Genomic DNA, 21,125 nt, shown 5'->3' on the forward strand with positions numbered 1-21,125 from the left:
CTGGACTGGGCTGGAACTGAAATTGATGAATTGCTCGAATTGCCTTTAGCAACTATTACTGCTCCTAAGCCGCTCATATTGTCTACCAGCTTATTGAAGGCGAAACGGTGAGAATGAGTGGGACGTCCCTAATGTGCGCATGCGATGACAACCAACTAAATAATCAACCTCCTGCAAACAACTTGGCTCGGAAATCACGCACCTTTTTCTGCTGAAACATAAATTCTAAAATTCTAAAAACATAAATTCTAAAGCTCAAAAAAGACGTTTAATCCTTAGACGCCCAAGACAGTACCCTCGCAAAGTCTCGAGTCGGGTTTCATTGACCCGTATCCTTTACTTTAACTTTGATAGTTTTTTAAGTATACATTACATACATATTTGTTATTTTTATGTTTTTGAAAGTAAGAGATATTTTCCTGAAATTTCCACCTTTTTGGTAACATACTGGCACTATCTGGGCCCTTCTCCTCATCCGCCATTTATGTAACTCCCCCAAAAAATTGATAGTAGGGCCAATTTGACCTATCTTGGGATTTCTAGAGGTAGTCGTAAAAAAAAAAAAAAAACTCTCCGGCACGACTCGACTCTCGTCAAAATATCAATTTTTGACGTGCGCCCATTAAAGCGCTCGAGAGGCCTCTCTTATTTTTTCCTCTTTTTTTCCAAAATGAGTATTGATTTGGGCACATCGTGTCATATGTGTGATAAGCAAAGTTAACCTTAACTTGTCTCAATATCCAGAAATAAGAGACATAACGCGCGTTGATAACAGCGCAGAGATAGGTATAGCAATATGTAATGGACCACTAGACAAGGCACGAATGTAAGGATTCTGATACACGTTTATTGACCAGAATTTCACGTAGAACACGATTCTTGCATCATAAATTACCGAAATCATTTCCTATGAGATATTAACGTTTTTCTTTTACATTGGTTACGGGAAATTGGAATTGCCCGATCACACGAAACTCAATACTCTATGTGAGTCCAATCGCGTACTACAACGGTTTTGGCAAATTGGTAACTTGTTTAATGGTCGATTCAATCTAAAAAAGCAAACAGATAAAACTTTCTTAAATTTTCTCAGAAAAAATGTTTTAATCGGAGGAACGAGGTAGCAAAACACGGAGCGGTCGTGTCAAACTCATGTGAGCGCCTGCAAGACTGTAGGAATTCTTCACGCATTGCGGCAAACAGTGCGGTCGACATCAAACGCATATTCGCGCCTACAAGACTGCATGAATACTTCTCGCATTGCATCAAACGCAATGCGAGAGTAATTTGAGATAACTATTTGACTACGGGTATAGCTCATTGCCGAGGATTGAAGGCGGATCCCACTGTGAATACGGAACCTTAGGCGCGTCTGTCCGCGGCGCGGCGTCCTGGACGCCGCGGAGAGACGCCGATAATAATTAGGGCGTGTGCGGGGCGTGCGGCGCACACGGGCGCCAGCCTTTGGGGGGCGCCACGAAAGAAGAAGAGAGGGGAAAAAAGGGGGGAAAAGGAAAAGGAAAAAAGGGAAGAAAGGACAAGGGGAAAAAAGGAAAAGGAAACAAGGTTGGGCAGTGAAAGCAAGGAAGAAGGGGGGAAATGGAAGGAAAAAGGAGGCAAGAAAAGTGAAAAGAAAGTCCGCGAGAAAGGGGGGGGGGCATAAAAACCATAGACAAAATATAAAGAGAATTGCCGTCTAAAGGTAAATTTTCAGGACAAAAACTCCACCTGGTCCATAGACGGTCAGGCGCCCCTTGACCCTAAATTTGCGGCTGTACAGAAATACAAGAGTAGGCATGTAGTAAGGGGGCACCATAAATCCATCGAACAGGAGCCGACACAGCATTTTAGGCCACTTCCGCCATCTTGGATTTGAGAATTTTTAAACATGGTAAAAATTCGAGTTTCCGGTCGAAAAATACCCTCAGACACCGAGTTTCAAAAAAATCCATCGAACAGGAGCCGACATAGCATTTTAGGCCACGTCCGCCATCTTGAATTTGAGAATTTTAAAAAATGGACTAAAAATTCGAGTTTCCCGTCGAAAAATACCTCCTGACACCGAATTCCAGAAAAATCCATCGAACAGGGGCCGAGATAGCATTTTAAGCCATTTCGGATTTTCGAATTTTAAATTTTTTGAATTTTGACAGACTTTGATTTAAAACGCGTGATACCCAAAATCGAAGCTCAGATTCGGATTCCTCGTAAAAAATCGATGCGATTTCATGTATCATACCCTAACACCGAATTTCAGGAGAATCCATCGAACAGGAACCGAGATGGCATTTTAAGCCACTGCAGTCATTTCGGATTTTCGAATTTGGAAAATTTGACTTAAAACGCGTGATACCCAAAATCGAAGTTCAGATTCGGATTCCTCGTTAAAAATTGATACAATTTCATGTATCATACCCGAGCATAGCGTGAAGGAAAGAGACGTAACGTAGACATACTGATTCGAGCATATGAATCCAACGTGGCAACATGGGTAGTGCTCAGTAGGTCAGCGGAGGAGGAAGAATAAGAATTTATCGTGAGGAATTCCTCGGGACGAAACCGAACACTAAGCGCCGGCCGGCGCCTCCCCGTTCGGTTGTATCTCGGGCGACCCGACCGGCGCGGCGCGGCGGCGTGGTTCAAACGGGTAGTAAGTATGACAGAATCTATACGCGTCGTTAAACCTTTTTCCTTCACGCTATTTTAACATATGATACATGAAATCTCATCAATTTTTCACGAAGAATCCGAATCTGAGCTTAGATTTTGGATATTACGCGTTTAAATCTATTTAAAATCGTAAGAGAATTTACAGAATAGTCCTTGAAAATTGATCACACATTAGTGTTTTTTTACGTCATTAAACCTCTTTCCTTCACGCTATTCTAACATATGATGCATAAAATCTCATCAATTTTTTACGAGGAATCCGAATCTGAGCTTAGATTTTCGATATTAAGCGTTTTAATTTATTTAAAATCGTAGGAGAAATTACAGAATTGTCCTTGAAAATTGATCACACATTAGTGATTTTTTACCCCGTTTTTCTTCTACGTTCACGTAATGAAATTAGATCAACAGTTGACTCACCGACTAGTCCAGCCTAACCCCCCAGAATCGGTCTAAAGGGCGAACGATTTTATCAGATAAGATAAGCGGTCCTAGTTTCCGGGCAATAGCGGTTTGATGGAAGCTGCGATGAGGAGAAACGGAAGATATGCGAAACTCGGGCGGATATTAAGTGAGAAACCAGGTAGGGGAAAGGCTTTCTTCCCGAAAAGTTAGTGCTCGGGCCAACTTACATGGTCACTGGAGCATTGTATAGCAGGTTGTGGGAAACTATTTTTTTGCAGCAACAACCAATTGGATCGCATTTTTCAAAAAGGAACTAAGAGCATTTCAATGTTCGCTGGGATTGTGCAACTTGGGTACATTCTTTGCAAAAAGTAAACTTTGCGACGGTAATTTTCGTCTTGAATTCATAGTTTATTGGGAGTAGAGGTGAAACTAGTTTAGATGATCGTTTATGTTTGCAAGGTTAGCAACATTGGAATGCTCTTACTGGGTCCCTGGTACCGGGGCCCAGGCCCGGAGGGGGCCCGTGTCACCCGTGGAAAACCACTACGAATTCACATGCAACCCTTTTTTCGTAAGTAAAAATGAAAAATTTACCTACCCTAAAAATTTCGCAAAAGGTGAATAGATTTTCAGAAACACGCCGGGGCACTGTAGAATTCTTCTTAAATTTTCAAAGAGGTATACTTCCTGGAAAATTTCTATCTATTTTCAAGATTTTCAGCACAGAGGCATATTTTTAGTAACTGCGTTCCATTTTCTTCCGTCGTCAGATGCTAAGAGTCTCCAGTCTGGGCATCTTCGACTTCAATGGCTCATGGCTCATAGCCCTTGCCATAGACAAACGAAGGGGGAGTCCAGGGGGGCCTGGCCCTCTTAGAATTGATAATAGTATCATATGCCCCCCCCCCCCCAAAAAAAAAAAAAAAATAAAAAATTTTCCAGATGTTTTGAATGCAACAATTCGCAAGTATTTTGTGCTAAAAGTATTAAAAAAAAAAAAAAAAACATAATTATTCCGCAGAAATTGATGGAAAAATTCTTTATGGAAGCCTCAAAATGCGTCCGATTAGTCGTTTAGATTCTAAAATTTCTCGGGGGATGCCCCTCGGACCCAACCTCGTTGCTTGGGGCCCGGACCTTAAATCTGGTACCAGGGCCCGAGATGGGATGTGGCGGGGTTGGGTAAATAAGTATATCTTAATTGCAACAATTCAGCAACTCGGACGATTTTTAAACGATGCAGCGATTCTGAAACTTATTGATTTGCGTAACATTAATTTTGGTATAATATTAAAAAAAAAGACAGTACTAACGAAAATATCGTGTTGAAATTTTTTTGTGATTTTATTTCAAATTATTCCGGACATTTCTCGGAAACTTAAAAAAAACTATGCGAAGTTTTTTTCCCCCAAAAGATGATCAAAAATAAAACATGAGTTGAGATTTGCAACGTTGCAATCGGAGAGAAGAACACTTTTTTCTCCGTGCAGGCCGATATTTGAACTCAATTTCGGCAGGTATCCAACCATGGGTGTAGGCATATTTGCCGCTAGCCCGATGGAAGGCGCGTCACACCGCAGAGATGACTCCACCGCGACCGCGTTCCCTTCCCTGGCCATAGAATAATAAAGCTAACGCCTTTATTAAAGGCGTAGCCTTATTATTCTATGCCCTGGCTTGCGCGACGCTAAAACCACCGTTAAACTAGGATTACGTGTCATCATTCTTGACTCTCTGCTCCGATTTTTACTCCAAGTAAAGGAAAATAATTATGTGTCCTCACAGTCCAGGTGCCTGGTAAGTCTACCTGGAATTTTGGGTACACAGCGATTTTTTTGACTTACCTGGTGTTTTTTGAGTCGCTGAATCCGAATCTGAAGTTTCCTACCGCGTATCTGGTGAGCATTTTCCGCTATTTTGAAAAAATGGCCCAAAAATACCTTTTTATGCGGTTTTTTTGATATGGCGGCTACGCATAAGAAAAAGTCCCGGATTTAGTTAATGTTTTGAATAGCTGACAATATTTGGAAGAAAATGGTAAATGAATATGCTAGGTTTGCTCAAAAATTGAGGAACCTCGGATCTCGGAACTTTGGAACGCTTCGGAACTTGGCTGACCGCGGCGAGCCGGATCGCGCGTTGACGGGTGCGCCGCGAAAACGTGAATGGGCGTGATGTTCACGATGCTGAATCTTCCTCAATTTTTAAGCAAACCTAGCATATTCATTTACCATTTTCTTCCAAATTCTGTCAGCTATTCAAAACATTAACTGAAACCGGGACTTTTTCTCATGCGTAGCCGCTATATAAAAAAAACTGCAAAAAAAGGCCTTTTTAGGCCATTTTTTCAAAAAGGCGGAAAATACTCACCATCTACGCGGTAGGAAACTTTAGATTCGGATTCAGTGACCCAAAAAACATAAAATAAGCCAAAAAATCGCTGTGTACCCAAAATTCCAGGTAGCCTCATTTTTAGCTACCAGGCGCCTGGATTATCATTGTAACGATTCAGGAACTCGGATGATATTCAATTTGTTTGGTTACATAAAATGAAAATAGAATGAACGAAAATATAGCTTCGAAATTTTCGATGCTTACATTTGAGATCATTTTAAGAAACTTCGTGGGAAAAGCTGTGTGTAGCTTCTTGAAAACAGTATTCAAAAATAAAACAAAAAACTTGGTACATAACGTTACAATCGGAGATGAATATGCTTTCTTTCACATGCATCCGTCGGTTTTTAAATCTATTCATCTCTTAAATAACTTGAATGTAGTTGTTCTACTATGTTTTACATGGTTTTTCAGAGTGGTTGGTGGCCACAGGACTCTAGTGCATTTATATTCGTGCTCGGTGGATGTCCGTATCGACGGTGTAAGTCCGCGATCACATCTCGTTTGCTGTGTCTAAAAATCTCCGCCTTCTTGATATTTTTTTTAAAGGAGAACAAATTGATATCATTCCTTGAAGTTTTTGCAGAATTTTCTTCGCACAGAGAAGAAAAATCACGGCAGTTATAGAAATTGCCGTTGAGTAGTTTTCCGTTTAAAAAATAAAGTAAGTATATGACAGGAAGTCTGCAACGTCGCAAACCAAGTTATGTGATTGCCGACTTAAACCGCCGATATAATGGATTTGCACAATAGAGAATTTGCAGGTGGCTGAAATTTGATGAAATTCGTGCTTAAGTGGAAGCTACTGAGTGAACTGAATAAGAGGATACCCTTGGTTCACGAATTGAACAATTATTGGAGAAGATACGACAAAATAGTCTAATCTGCTGAAATGCATGTGGTGGAGAGCAATCATTAGACATTGAATGAAAACGAAAAGTACTAGATCTTTAAGGAATAGTTGCTCGAATATCAGGATTAAGTGACCAATTCCCATTCTTCGTGACAAAGAGAGCTAGTGGGTGAAGATATTCTGAATTGTTCATATCTCATTAACAGTAATTAGATTAGCTTGGTTTAAAAATTCACCAGGAGTTTATCCAAATGAAGATGGGTTGATATGAAAAAATTAGTCAAATCATGAGATTCTTACATTGCAGTTGATAAGATTAGTGCATGACAGATGATCTGAGATTCCACAAAAGAACTGATTTCAAGGTTCAAAAATTCAGATACAACCTTGTAATTCAAGAAAAGTTACTAGTGTTGAGTGCTCCTTCCGCGTGAAATACTTGGTATAACTTGGCATGTGCATACACTAAACTTTCAATAGCAATCTATGTGCACCTGGTTTGGTTGCTGATCCATGCTGATAAACATTGCAATTGAATTTTGGAGGAATAATGATAAGACAATGGTTTCTTTTCAGACTATTGTTCATTTTATTGAACCTTCATGAGATGTAACAAAGGCCCTGATTGGGCTAGACAATTCCTTTCAAAGAATAAGTCTAGAAAAAATTACTTTTACATTGATTTCATGGCTTTTCATTTCCTAGATGTGTACACACATTTGTTAAAAACAGTTTCCGAAAAAAGGACTTGAATGGAATTCATAAATTAAGGTAAGACTAAAAATCTTATAAATAATAAAAATATTAATAAAAATCTTAATAAAATAGCGCTTTTGTTCTTTCTACAATAAATAACAAAATGGAAGTTATAATGGAAAAAAGAAAAATGGAATGAAATCTTTGAGTAATCTTTTCAAGTCTTTAAACAGGTAGAAGTAGAGATAGAAATGATAAATAAAAAATAAATAAAAAAGATGAAGGCAGTTTAGAAAATACACGTGGGAGGAGAAAAATAAAAATAGGGAGGAGGGAGGGGACGAGATGATAATAAACAATTGAAAAAATCACTAAAACATATAATACAAAAGTGACTCGCGATGAATAGCATCTGCGTCTAGTGGTCTTAGTGTCACTAACAAAACACTCGAGATGGTGGTATGGACCAAGCGTGGGAATCGATAACCGAAATACACAATAATACAATAACTTAGAAACATTTCCTGTGAACAATGGATGGGCCGGATTCGTCGTACTCCTGTTTTGAGATCCACATCTGTTGGAAGGTGGAGAGGGAGGCCAAGATGGAACCACCGATCCATACGGAGTATTTCCTTTCGGGTGGGGCAATGATTTTGATTTTCATGGTAGATGGTGCAAGAGCCGTGATTTCCTTTTGCATCCTGTCGGCGATTCCTGGGTACATGGTGGTACCTCCTGAGAGAACAGTGTTGGCATACAGGTCCTTACGGATATCAACATCACACTTCATTATTGAGTTGTAAGTAGTTTCGTGGATACCGCATGCTTCCATACCTAAGAACGATGGCTGGAACAGGGCTTCTGGGCAACGGAACCTTTCATTTCCGATTGTGATAACTTGACCATCGGGCAATTCGTAGGATTTTTCTAGGGAGCTGGAGGAGGCAGCAGTGGCCATTTCTTGTTCAAAGTCTAATGCTACATAACATAATTTTTCTTTGATATCACGGACAATTTCTCTTTCAGCTGTGGTTGTGAAACTGTATCCTCTTTCTGTGAGAATTTTCATGAGGTAGTCGGTCAAGTCGCGACCAGCCAAGTCCAAACGAAGGATAGCATGAGGTAAAGCATAACCTGTTGACAAAAAATGACCAAGTATATTAGTAAGAGCTTACACTCAATCATATTTAAATTAATATGATTCCTGGAAAACATAATTTTTCCAATTATCTTGCGAAAGACAACTAAATTCGGACAAGAGGAATCTGAGAAAATGGTCAATTACTGGGAAGGCATAAAATTGCATACAAGAATTAATTAACAATTTTGCTCAGAGACCATATTTAAACAGGGGCATTTGGCTCAGATTGCAAATAAAAGCTTCTATTAACTTGGGAGAAAATCATAAATTTTCCTGAGAAATCGTGATTTTTCAAAGGAAATTTGACAATGTTTAATGTTTCACACAGCGTTCCTTTTATGCACAGCAGCATTGGCAACTGGGACCAGCACATACGCTTGAAGGCCTTTGATAAATTTCATCAAGCGCTTTGGATTATTCATTGAACCCCTTCTCACCTCCTGCTGCAACCATTGGTACAGCAGCCCTACCATTCACAGAGGTAGGTTCTAGTCAAGCTCTAAAGCGGCAAAAATGGTGAGGTGGTTAACGCATCCTTTTTAACAGTTCGAAACCCCATCTAAAAAATAGTTAACATTCCTCACACCACAATAGTGCTTAGAACCGTACCACCCACCAGAGTGGTCGCTATCTTTGGACATATCTCTGTCAGCTTGATAGTACCATACAGGACACTTGAGAAAAAAACTGTATTGACCCTAGGCCATGTTTAGCAAGGAGAGAGTGAAAGATTTCAGGATTTTGTTCATTTACCGTTTATTCTGCATTACGTTTTAAGTTTTACAAATTGGATTTCTGGCTACTTACATTACTACTTATTAAAGTTTTCTCTTATCAACACTATTGGAGGAAGTGTCAAAAAGTATTTTAAATTTTGAAATATAAGAGTTGAGGCACTGGATGCGAAAAGGTTTTCTTGGTTGCAGTGTTTCAGAGTCTCCTCTAATATTTCTTTCATAGTAAGGAAAGTGAATGCATCCATTTCACTACAAATTTTACTGGATATTCCTTATGTTTCTACAATTTCCTATGGAGAGAATTCTGGAAAAGTCACCCATTAAATTCTTCTTCAAGGGATTAATTAGCAACTGAGATTCGGAAACACCGCAATCGAGATGTGCCTTTTTCACATCCAGTGCCTCAATTAGGAACGTAATATTGCTGGTGTGTGAAACAAGAAGTTATTAAAAAGTTGACAGGCCAAAAACTAATTTTCCTGGATAATCGTAGGACAGGGTTCCCTCCCCCCCCCCCTCTTCAAGTACACTGCCTGTCATAAACTTACACCAAAATTTCCACTTATCAAGATTCAAGGTATTACAAAAGGCATGCAACAATTGTTCACACATTCTTGGATGGCACTAAGCTAATGGGTAAAAGAACATGAAAAGCCTTACGTACCTTCATAGATTGGGACTGTGTGGGAAACACCATCTCCAGAGTCAAGCACGATACCGGTGGTACGACCAGAAGCGTACAGAGAGAGGACAGCTTGGATAGCAACGTACATGGCGGGTGTGTTGAATGTTTCAAACATGATCTGAAATTGAAAAGGTATTAATTTAGTTACTGGCTTCTCTACATTTTTATTTCATTAAAAAAAAGTATGAGTAACAGATTCAACATGCTTCACACTTTTTTCTCATTTTCATCCTAAGCGTCAGAGGTCATTAGAAAGATGACATAGGTAATTAGTAGTGAATGAATACATAAACAAGATAAGACTCCCTGCTCACTCAGATTTTCATTGGGGGGGGGGGGGGGGGGCGAGATCTTCAATCAGGCATCAGTCAGTTGTTTCCGTTTGGTGGTCTTGGTCTTACAATTGATGAGCACACGCTTGAAGACTTCCTGACTTACAACTTGACTCGAGAGAGAGTCTAATGAATACTAATATAAAGTGATGTCCATTGCCTCTCAACAGCAAATAAAACCTCAGTTTTCACTCTGTACCAAACTACGAGGAACTCAATTATTTCCTTCTAAAATACGAGGAAGAAAATGATGCCCGACTAATTATTTTTCAACACACCTAGATTTTAAATAAAAAATGAAAAGATGCTGGGGAGGTTTTCTTTAATTTGAATAACACCAATGAACCAGGGGCCTCAAGATAACAGGAACGAAAAGTTTTTTCCCACAGTTAACCAACAACAAACAGAAAGTGACAAAGTTTTCTAGAGTTTTATATTTTAACTTCCCTCCCCCTGACTTTTCCTACCAAAAATTTCACTCCCATCTTTCCTATCATATATACAAACTTAGGAGAAAATTTCCACTTCTGGAGATTCTTTTGGAAGAGGCAATCCCAAGTTGTTCGAGAGGTACTGAGAGAAGGTAGTGCTTGACATCCTACTTACAAAAATTATCTACTTCTCCTAGGCCTCAGAAATTCTTGGCCTTTCCCAGTTTTCCAGATTGCAGGAAACTCCAAGGTTACCTCCTAAAACCTGAAGATTCGATACCAAAGTGTGGGGAGGGGCCTTTGAAATGGAGTTCAGCTTACCTGGGTCATCTTTTCTCTGTTGGCCTTAGGGTTAAGAGGGGCTTCCGTGAGGAGGACTGGGTGCTCTTCTGGGGCAACTCGGAGCTCATTGTAGAAAGTGTGATGCCAGATCTTTTCCATGTCATCCCAGTTTGTGACAATACCGTGTTCAATGGGGTATTTCAAGGTGAGGATACCTCTTTTGGATTGGGCTTCATCTCCAACGTAACTGTCTTTTTGTCCCATACCGACCATGACACCCTGTAGTAGGTAACAAAAAAAGATTCAGAGTTAGTTAAAAACAAGAGGGGAGAAAAAATGATTACAGAAGAAGTATCCCTCTAATTGAAGGATTCAACAGAGCAGTAAGTAAGATGAAATGAGATGGTTGGCAGTGCAGTTGGTGCTATGAACAGGTGAATGCAACTCCTGTTAATGATCTTGATTAAAACTTGACTTGATGAAACTTAGGGACCAGCAATGAGATGATAAAGCCACATGAATTCAACATAAATTATTCAAGTCTTGCGATCCTTGGAGACTTTTTCTGAGTCTCGAAAGAACTTCAAAGAAAAATGGATTTGCAAGGAATAAATAAATATTAGGCTCAACAAAATATGAGTTTATTCCAGATCTGCTATTTGATCAATTTAATTTTCAAGTGAAGGGTTGTGCTACGCTTTCAAGTGTTTACACCTGAAAATTTGTGAAAACCTAACTTTCTGGAGAAGTCTTGTCGGATTAAGAGACCTTGAAAGCAATAATAATATGATATGATTGACATGGTAAATTATAGCAGTTGTTGTTGCATTGACAAAATGCCTGATCTAAGTTTGAGGAAAAATTATCTCTTTGGATCTCAAGATCATTGCTAGAGACGATCTATTCACTTTTTCTACCAAGAGGCTCTGTAAGTCCAATTGCAAATGAAGGCCTATGTGGACCCCATGATGTAAAAAGGATCATCTTCCATAGTCAGTTTGAGGAGCAGGAAAAGTGATTTAAAGAATATCAGTGAGCAGATGAGTGCTCCTGAAGATGAGCCAGGATATATTTGTTTCTTTTTGCATAGGACAGTACTCATACAGGGTTATTCAAAAGTCACCCACCACTAGCAATGAGGGGAGTGGCCATTTAGATTTTCGAGTAGCAACCCGCCCCCCTGCCCCTAAGGGGGTCAAAAACTGGATAAACGTCACAAACCGCAAATCGATATCTTAATTAGAACTAAAGTTATGGCCAGTGGTTGGCGACTTTTGAATAACCCAGTAAGCATTCATAAAGGGGAATATGGGTTCGAAGTTGTAAATTTACTGGGTTACTATGTTACCTGATGCCTGGGGCGACCGACGATGGAGGGGAAAACAGCTCGTGGAGCATCATCTCCAGCAAAACCAGCTTTGCACATACCAGATCCATTGTCGACAACGAGTGCTGCTACTTCTTCGTCACACATTTTGAAAGGTTGATAGGGAGATTACGTTAGAGAATCTGAAACAGAACAACCAAGCAGATGAGATTAAGGTTCCCCGATAGGCAAAGAATTGAGCAAATTTTTTCATGGATGGCTGAACTGTTGTGATTGAAACGAACAGGGTGAGATCTTCTATGCACTATGCACCTCAGGATTGAAACTCTTGATGATGATTTGAGTCATGGTTTCAGTGGGCTTACAGAATTGAGATTAAGGTGCTCCAGTCTGATCGAGATAAAATCTTGTTTTCTTCAGAAAAAAAAGTTGTCCAAACCTGATGGGATGTAACAGAACTTCTTGTTTGGAAAAATTAAACCTTTTGGAATGCATTAAACAGTCGATTTTTCAGCTCATTTGTATCATTATGGTGAGACTTGTCATCTGCTTTGCAAATAGGACGAATCTTAACTATTGGTAATTATTGTGATACAAAAAAAAAAGCTGCATAACTTGGCCTAAAGAAAACGAGGTAGGTACTTTAGGGACAAGATTTGATAGCTAAAATACAGTTCGCTGCTTTTTAGGGATGGCGATTGAAACAGCTTCAGTCAGGCACAGAACCTAATACATCACAAAAATGCAAACTGATGATGACTGAAACTGTTTCTGAAGACCACCAACAGTTAAAAATTGACTCTGTCACAACTCGGTAATGACTGATTACTGCCATGGTAACTATTAAAATAGGGTCCCTTTGCAACAGAAGTACACTTGTCAACGAATGAGAAAGCACGAGGACAGGAAGGACCGAAAAAAGACAAAAAGCTACCCTTCATCTGAAGTAGGAATGTTTCTAAAGTCAGAGATGACCTTCCTCATTTTCGAGAAAATATTTAAATGAGATGTGAATTGACATGTAGAATCGAGAGATCAAGAATGAATACGTGAAAAGAATGCAAAAATGTCATATCAAATCAAACAAGTTAAAAAAAGACTTCGATAGATGGACCCAATACAGGATAACGATTGCGTAAGTGCCTAACAAGAATGTTAATTGCGATGCTTCAAAATTGCTCCTATTATTTTTTTCAAAGAGGAACAAGCAAACTTTAAAGCTTGAATACAGATTACATACGTTCTGCTGTCAGAGAAGAAAAATTAAGGAAGTACTTCACAAATTACTTTGACTATCTATGACCAACCTATGACAGAAAGTCAGCAACATTGCCAGGATTGCAAATTTTACCCGATTTAAAATACCCTGACTTTTCAGAAAAATTCCCAGACCACAAGAGTCTGAACTTCATTAGCTTCTTACAAAGCAAAAGGAAAAAGGTTAATTAGTTAAAAAGCAGCGATACGAACTTTGAAGAACTGCAATTGGACCGAGTTCATCAGAAAGGAATTGAGCCACATTACTTAAGTTGAAACTGAGAAAAAGAGGTTTGAAGTTTTATTCCTGCATGAGGCTCAATGCAAGAATAGGTAAACTTAAACTCCTCTCTTCACAAGCTACTTTCTTTTTCTTGACTTCCAGTTTTTGACAGGAGAAAATATTCGGCTGAAGTGGAGCTCAAAAATATTCTTGACTCGATTTTGTCGAAAACGAGGGTTGGTTGGTTTCTCTCTGATAAACTCGGTTTAAATATATGTATAAAGTTGAAACTTGCAAATAACCCGCAAACGGACATGAACGCGAGAGCAGTGCTAATTTCTGACTTCTGCAACTTATTTCAATGTTAATAGCAAAATACTTTAACAGAATACTTCTAGGCAGGGTGAATCGAGTCAAATTTACTAAAAGTCCCAGTGGAAAGGTCAGTAAAACCATCAAGTATACAATTGAAGTAAGACGCCTTTCGATCATCGCGCTAATCCTGATCAAGATGGACGATACAACTATTTCAACTCCTGAGCCGCTCAAATTGCGTCTATCGCGTTGAAGGCGAATTTGATTTCTCGCTTCCGTTCCCAATCCTTCAGACATGAGCGCGAGGGCGAGGCTGCATTCCAGATTTTGCAACTTATTTCCATATCAATATCGAAATTTTTGTTTGCGGGGCGTATCGAGAAGAAGAAATAAACACTGGACGTTCCGTTGATGAGCTCATTGAAAACACCGAGTTTGCAACGAAAGTCTCTCTTGCATCGGACGTCACTCTAAACTAAACTGCGTGCGTGATACAGCTACCCTGAGTTGCTCAAATTGCATTCGAAGGGTTGCATTGCAAGTTTAATCCGATTTCAAAATTACCCGACTTTCTCCGATTTGGAGGAAAATCCGGAGCTGAAATTCAGTGATAATTCCTTGACTTCTTACAACATAACAGAGACAGAAAGAGGTTATTCTGAAAACGGCGATGCAGAATTTGAATTACCGCAGCTGTGTGTATGAAGTTGGAACTTGCAAACAAGTCAAGAGCGTCATTAATGTACATGACGCATGAAAATATAGTAAATTATTCCATGCCTAAATATGAAAAATTGGAACAAATGACAGAAAAAAAACCAAGAGCACAGAGGTGTTAACATTTAGAAAATCCCTCACGAAGTTGAACTAGCGCACTAATAGCGGGTCCAGTTCTCACGGCCCTCGCTTTACGAGAAAAAATTACCGATAACTTGGCAAGGCTGACCCGCGCGCGGCGCGATGCCGCATGCCGGCACGCTAAGAGGTTTCAGCATGTTTCAGCTGTTGAGCCGAAGCCCTGGGAATTTCCCTGACTTCAGTGCAAAATTTCCCGGCTTTTCCAGGATTTTTCTGACCCTTGCAGCCTTGATTTTGCACTTTGGCCATCGATACCCTTTTCACAATACAATACTGCCGTGCGAAAAAAAACCCCATATGAGATTTCAGCCGCTGCCAATTTCCTTTGACTAATCACGGGTTCTTGGGAAAATATATGAACATTTGTATTCCTATCTATCAGGGAATTTTGTCGGTAATTAGATAAAATATATCAAAAAATTTCATGGAAAAATATGATGAACTTTTCCCAGACTTTAATCTTTCCTATAAGGAAATTTGGAGGCGATTGATTGCTCATGTGGCGTTTTCAATGACACGGAATTTACAATACAATAATGCCGTGCTAAGGAAAAACTGCTGTAGGAGATTTCCAAGTTTCCTTAGACAAATCACGAATTCTTGGGAAAATTTGTGAGCAAATTTCTTCCAATTTTTTCTGAGAATTTTGTCGGCGATTTGATAAAAAATATCGAAAAATTTCAGGGCAAAATGTGCTGAACTTTCATCAGGGTTTAATCTTTCCTGAAAGGAAATTCGGCGACAATTGAATGCTCATGCGGGGTTTTTCCATAACACGGCAGAATAGGACACTGGCTTGGCACAATTCATTACGCACTGAAATCCAGACGTCCTGAGGGTTCCAAGTCTCAACATCAGACACAGTTGTAATCCAGAGTGCAAAATCAAATTACGATCTGCGCATTGTGTCATCGGTCAGGAAATTTTAATCCATAACGACACCGAAAAAAAATTCAACCCTTGATTCATCTTTATGGAGGACGTTTACAAACGTTCCTCAAATTATTAAAAGTCAGGTGGAGAAGGAGGGGGGAGGAGGGAATGAGGAACCGGCAAGCGTGAAACGTTGGGCCGAATGGCACTTCTGGCACCTCCACCCTTGTTCAAGAGAATTCAACTGGCAGAAATTTTGATACCCAGCTAGTTAAACAGAATAACTATTTAAAATTGTCATTAAATTCAGGAAGTTAAGCGTTAGGTCATCGAAAAGTGCCAACTTATATCCACATTGAGTTAAATGTGAAAAGGAGATAGGAAGCTTCTAATCCCGCAGACATTCACAGCAAAAAAAAAAAAAAACCCCCACAAGAATAGAGGCCTTAATTTTCCTACAAACAAAATACTTCAGTTTTTCCTGAATCAAGAAGTTAGACCAAAAGCTAATACACGACTGGACAAGCTCACGAGATTCTCAAGAGATTTTAATCTCAGTTCAATTAAATTCATAGTTTGTGAAAGATGCAATACTTCTTTTAAGGGAAAAAAACAATAACTTGTGGCTCTCTCAAAGCTGATTAGTTAGGAAGGCACTGATAATAAGATAATAAGGTTTCATTTGAGACAGAGATTCAAATGTTCACACAAATGAAACTGGGGCAGAGAAGTTGAAGGAAATAGAATCAAACATTGGGGTGGGGACTTGTCAACATTAGAAACTGGCATCACCTTAGGACCATTTCTCTTTTATTCCGAAAGATGTTGATTTGTTAAGAACAGACCGTTAGAACTACTGTCACTAAAATTTGGGAGCCAATGGGTTATCAGTGAGTAACTTCGAAATCCTCCGCTGGTAACTAAGTTTTTTTTTCTTTAAGATCAACATTATTCCAGTTCAAGCGAAATCAGTCCAAATAATTAGGAGCAGTGAATGATATTCATACGAGGTGGCAAGAAATGCCTGGGAATAGGATGCAGAAATACATAATTCGGTACAAGGGAAAAAAGGATGGCATAGGTTTTAAAATGTTCAACTAATAAGTGAGGATTAACCTGAAAACTGATCATTCATAAAACCATGGAAAAGATGATGTCAAAAATTGAGGGGAGAAGGCACATGATCTACCTTGCCAGACCAAAGAAGAAAATTCGGCTCGTTGGGGTTTTCAAAGAGGAGAAAAACGGGCACCTGAACATTTTCACTATCCGTTGGTGTGAGCAACACGAATAAGTAGGGGAGAGTAGAAAAAATTACTGTTATGGGTACACAGGCACACAAAAATTGTCAGAAGGGGGTCCATTTCGTGCTGGTGCCCTGATCATTCGGGCTTTGCAATTTGCTCTATGAACCCTCAATGGCATGAATTAATTCAGGGCTCAGACTCTAGGGAACACAAATCTATGCTGTGGCTAGCACAAAAGCATTTAATCTCAAGTTTTTCCCTTTCGGTCAGTGTTCGAAACTCACCTTTGAATTTTAGGAGCCACGTGGCGCATCAAGCCCGATTTGCATAGATTTTTGAGAGGCCAAATTGACTTTTTGCCTATATATTACGGCGCATTTGGTGAAAAGTTGGACGCAAGATGTTTTCGTAACAGAACTAGTAAATAGTTGTAACTTGGGGAAGACAAAAGCACAGATGATGAAATCGTGAAGAATAGAAAAAGCTTTCACTTGTGGTGCTGAAAATTTTGAATGATCACCTAATATGAAAATTCAAATTTTAAGGGGGCAATTTTTAGGGGCCACGCTGGCGCAGAGCCTTCAATTTTTAGGCGCCAGTCGGATTCGAACACTGCTTTTGGTTTAAAAATATTGGCAATTATATAGTCAGAAAAAATATGAATTTAAGTTAGCAATATCATGCCACTGAGAAAAAGCTGAACTTTTCAAAAACAATAAAATGTATTTTGATGATTTCGCAAGTGCCACTCTGTATGCCATAGAGGGAATAAGTCTGGATGATTCTAGAAGATTGCTAAAATTGTTCACTGACAGTAGCTCAGCATGGAGCAAATAGAAAAGGAAAAATGGCATTACCTTGACTAGTGAGATTTGATCAGATTCTTTCGAGAATTTTGAAGGTAAACAATTTAACAAGGTTAAGAAAAGATGATGATTGCCAGCAGCTGACTAAAGGCAGTTGATTGGCTAGAATAAATGAAACGTCGAAATCTTAGAGGTGGAAACTGGGTGAAAAACATGATAGTAGTCATGAATGACAAACAAGGAAATTAGAACTGAAGGCCGATATTAGCATCAAGGACTTATAACTCTCGGGGAAAAACACAAGTTTCCATAACAATGAGAAAATCAATCGCTGTGCAAGCAGGTTAGGATTACAGCAATACTCAAGTACAAAAAATAGGTTTTCAATCTACTAAAAGAACTGAAATATCTGCGGGGAAATAGAAGAGGTGATAGCGAAGAATGTCCTGAGAGATTTTCAAGATTCAACAACAGTGGTGAAGAGGACCACTCGTCATAGTCGAGGAAATTTAGAGGATAGATGAGGGATTTGCAATTTTAAACCCACAGTATCATGGGATAAGTAAGAGAACCATGGCCACAGCTTGCGCATCACATGTTGAGACAAACTTGGAAATATTATCTACGTCACCACTCATCAGTGGTGCCATACAACTGCACTTGTTAACCTGTTGAGTGGTGCTAATTCAGAGCTATTCAGGGGTTGACGCTAATATCAACATACAATGCATAAGCTCTAGAAATCAGTACATAAAGAAAAGAGACTAGTGTCACATCAGCATGAATGCCTCCTCCTTCGGTTGGCTTGTCTGAGGTTAAATTATTCGAAGTTTAAGGTAGCCCGATAAGGCATAGAGATGCCATACATCCCATGGTAAAGATAAGGCTATGTCTTTTCTTGATACTGTAGTTTCAATAATTGGCCCCATTCCCAAATGAATTAAGGTTGAGTGGTGTCATTCAGAGATGTGACAATAGTCCCTTCCTTCCCTGCCCTAGAAAGCTGCTGGAATATTTCCTGCCTTGTGAGGCGCTTAGGGTTCTAGCGCGTGATTGTTTCAATTGGCTAGTACTTCAAACTAAAAGAGAGGGCCCTGGCAGCTCACAGGATAAGCAACGAAACACAGCAATTATTGCAAAAGATAGCTTCAAAAACCTCAAATCAAGATGCGATTGGGCGGTTAGATCAGTAAGTTTCGAAACAAGTAAGGAAAGTATGCTGTCAGAGAGGGTCAAATGTTCATGCTGAGAACACTGGGCAGAGAGAGTTCCTATACAACAGAAGCATTGGCTGGTGACAACGGAGGTAAATACGAAATCTTGGTATGAATTGGGTAGCATTTAAAATCCCAAATTAACAATTGCATTAGGACTTAGCTGCACCACATTGCAGGAGCATCCGCGACATGTAAGGTAATCCAATTCACTTTAATCGTAGACTTAATAGCTACTCAAGATGCAACGTTAAGCATCAGCAGAAAAATCGGACCAAATTATCGCGCAGCACAATTCAATTAGATGAGTGTGAGTGTAGCACTAACAATTTGGGCACTGAGTAAATCCTGGATGGAGCACTGACACAAACACAATTCAGCCGAAGTAGAATTTCATAATCCAAGCAGAATGACACAAGGATGAAACCACATGAATAAACTTCACGAGTGCACTAGAAGATGAAGAGCAGACTATTGAGTCTAAAACTAATAAATTAAAAAGGTAGGTACCGAAAAAGTAGAGTTGGAAAGTTTTCTAAGCAACGACGAGTGTTTTAGACTATTGACCGGGGTGAGACCAAGTTGAGGTTCACGATAAGACTGAGCTTTCTACTTGGAAGTTGATAATATAGTAAGCCATCTTCCTTGGAGGCCTTCTCTCCCCCCCCCCCCCCCCGCCGCGGAGATACGGGGAACCCTGCCCCTCCCAATTGCACCGGATTCCATAGAAGATAACCGACTAAGGAGCGACCAGTTTCCGACAGAAAATTCGTTGAGGTCCTGGAACTTAGGACATACTGATGAATTACTGAGTAAAAGGGGAGTAATTGCTCAAGTTGAAAGCGAAAAGAAAGGTATGTGCAGTGAATGTCACACGAATCAATTCCGACTGGCTAGAGATCGTTAAACGATCCGTTCAAAGCCGTGAAAAAGCGGAGAGTGGGTTGGGGGAAATCGAGCAAAACCATCAAAAGGGAGCGAAATAAACAAGCGATGGATTGATGGAAGAATAAGCAGTGAATGTGGTTGAAATCGGGCGCATCTCAAATTGGGCCGTTAGCCAACCTGTCAAAAGTAGACAGCCGGTGCCGGTGAATGAAAAACTTGGCACTAGACACGGTAATGAAGACCTGTTGACTAAAATTCACTCGAAACGCACTAACAAGCGTAAACACGGGGTTAAAGGACGCACACAGGGAATTTGAGGGCAGAATAGTGAGAAAACCGTTACATGCACCTAGCACCTCCTTCGGGTTAAATGGCTGTAGGATGCATCGGTGTAAGAAAAAACGTTCTGTCGTGGCATCGGCGAAAACTCCGAAGTTCTGCGACAGGTTTAGAGAAGCTAGACAGTTGTAGAGTTTAGAAGGCATTAATACTTTAAGATTTAGGTAAAAATTCAAGTTAAAACCTTACCGAGGAACACACGGACAAATGTCACTACTCACTTCAGCACAAACTAGACTGAGCGAAACACTTCGACCGTTGATAGAGGATGAAGAGACTGACTCACTTCTCGAGGTGGGGAACCTTCTAGAAATTCATGCATTCCGGCGTTTAATATCACAGTCGGAATTCAAATTAACTGGATAAGTATGGTATATTAGTAATTTTTAAGTCAAAAATATAACTTACCGGTACAGAATCAACCAAACTGACGCGTTTAAACACGAAAATTTGACGCTAAATAAGTGCGTAAGTACGAATAACCGTTGACGAGAGTCGCTTACAGAACACAGGTTCCTCACCCGCTGCGTCAACTTGGACTCGCCTGGCGTCCCCCTCTTCGACGAGAAGAATCGCTCTTACCATATATGGGCATAAAACGGATAGTGTTTTCTGATTGGTCGAGAGCCTCAGCTTGCCGCTGTTGACTACTACAAAGTACATACAGGAATTGTGGTGCCGGGTCTCAACTAATGTCTTTACCTTGCACTCGTAGTTATTTTAAATATATGACCACTCATTTTTCTTTTTTTTTTCACCAAAAGTTATTTCTCTTTTAGGAACCTCGGCACCTCCAACGCCCTGATGACTGCGGTAGAATATTGATCCATCTTTTTTATGTTTGAGAACTTTGCCGCGCCAATAGGAGTGTTCCAGGAAGGGTCGGAATTTTGGAGGTGAGTCTGAAGTTCAAGCTTTCGGACCACCTCCCCTCCACCGTTACTCCCTTCGTCATGGTGTGGAGGGTGTCACCCTGAAAACTCTAGCCTTGATCATTTTTTCCAGTGCACTTTTGTGACCTACCCATCGGACAGAGAGGGAAGATGGCAGACGTAACAGCGAAAGGGTGTGTAATGAAGAGAGGGTTATGGGGGAGTCATTTACAATCAAATAACCCACAAAAAATGCACCATGATCAGGGGCGTA

The 21,125-nt window shown here is 39.9% G+C and overlaps 1 protein-coding gene across 2 annotated transcripts; it reads right to left on the bottom strand.

Annotated features, from left to right (window-relative positions):
* Positions 1–6,890: 6,890 nt before the first annotated feature.
* LOC109032176 (actin-5C) lies at positions 6,891–20,224 on the bottom strand. Of its 2 annotated transcripts, none has more exons than XM_072300576.1 (5): positions 20,169–20,224; positions 11,981–12,141; positions 10,672–10,911; positions 9,567–9,705; positions 6,891–8,158 (listed from the first exon to the last, which is right to left on the bottom strand). In XM_072300576.1, the coding sequence occupies exons 2-5, from the start codon at positions 12,104–12,106 to the stop codon at positions 7,533–7,535; spliced, it is 1,131 nt and encodes a 376-aa protein (XP_072156677.1). In that variant the 5' UTR covers positions 12,107–12,141; positions 20,169–20,224; the 3' UTR covers positions 6,891–7,532. The 2 variants fall into 2 exon arrangements, with proteins under 2 accessions (XP_072156677.1, XP_072156703.1); XM_072300602.1 differs by lacking the exon at positions 20,169–20,224 and adding an exon at positions 19,080–19,349.
* Positions 20,225–21,125: the final 901 nt, after the last annotated feature.

Source organism: Bemisia tabaci, chromosome 1 (genome assembly GCF_918797505.1).
Source record: "Bemisia tabaci chromosome 1, PGI_BMITA_v3".
Classification (NCBI taxonomy): domain Eukaryota; kingdom Metazoa; phylum Arthropoda; class Insecta; order Hemiptera; family Aleyrodidae; genus Bemisia; species Bemisia tabaci.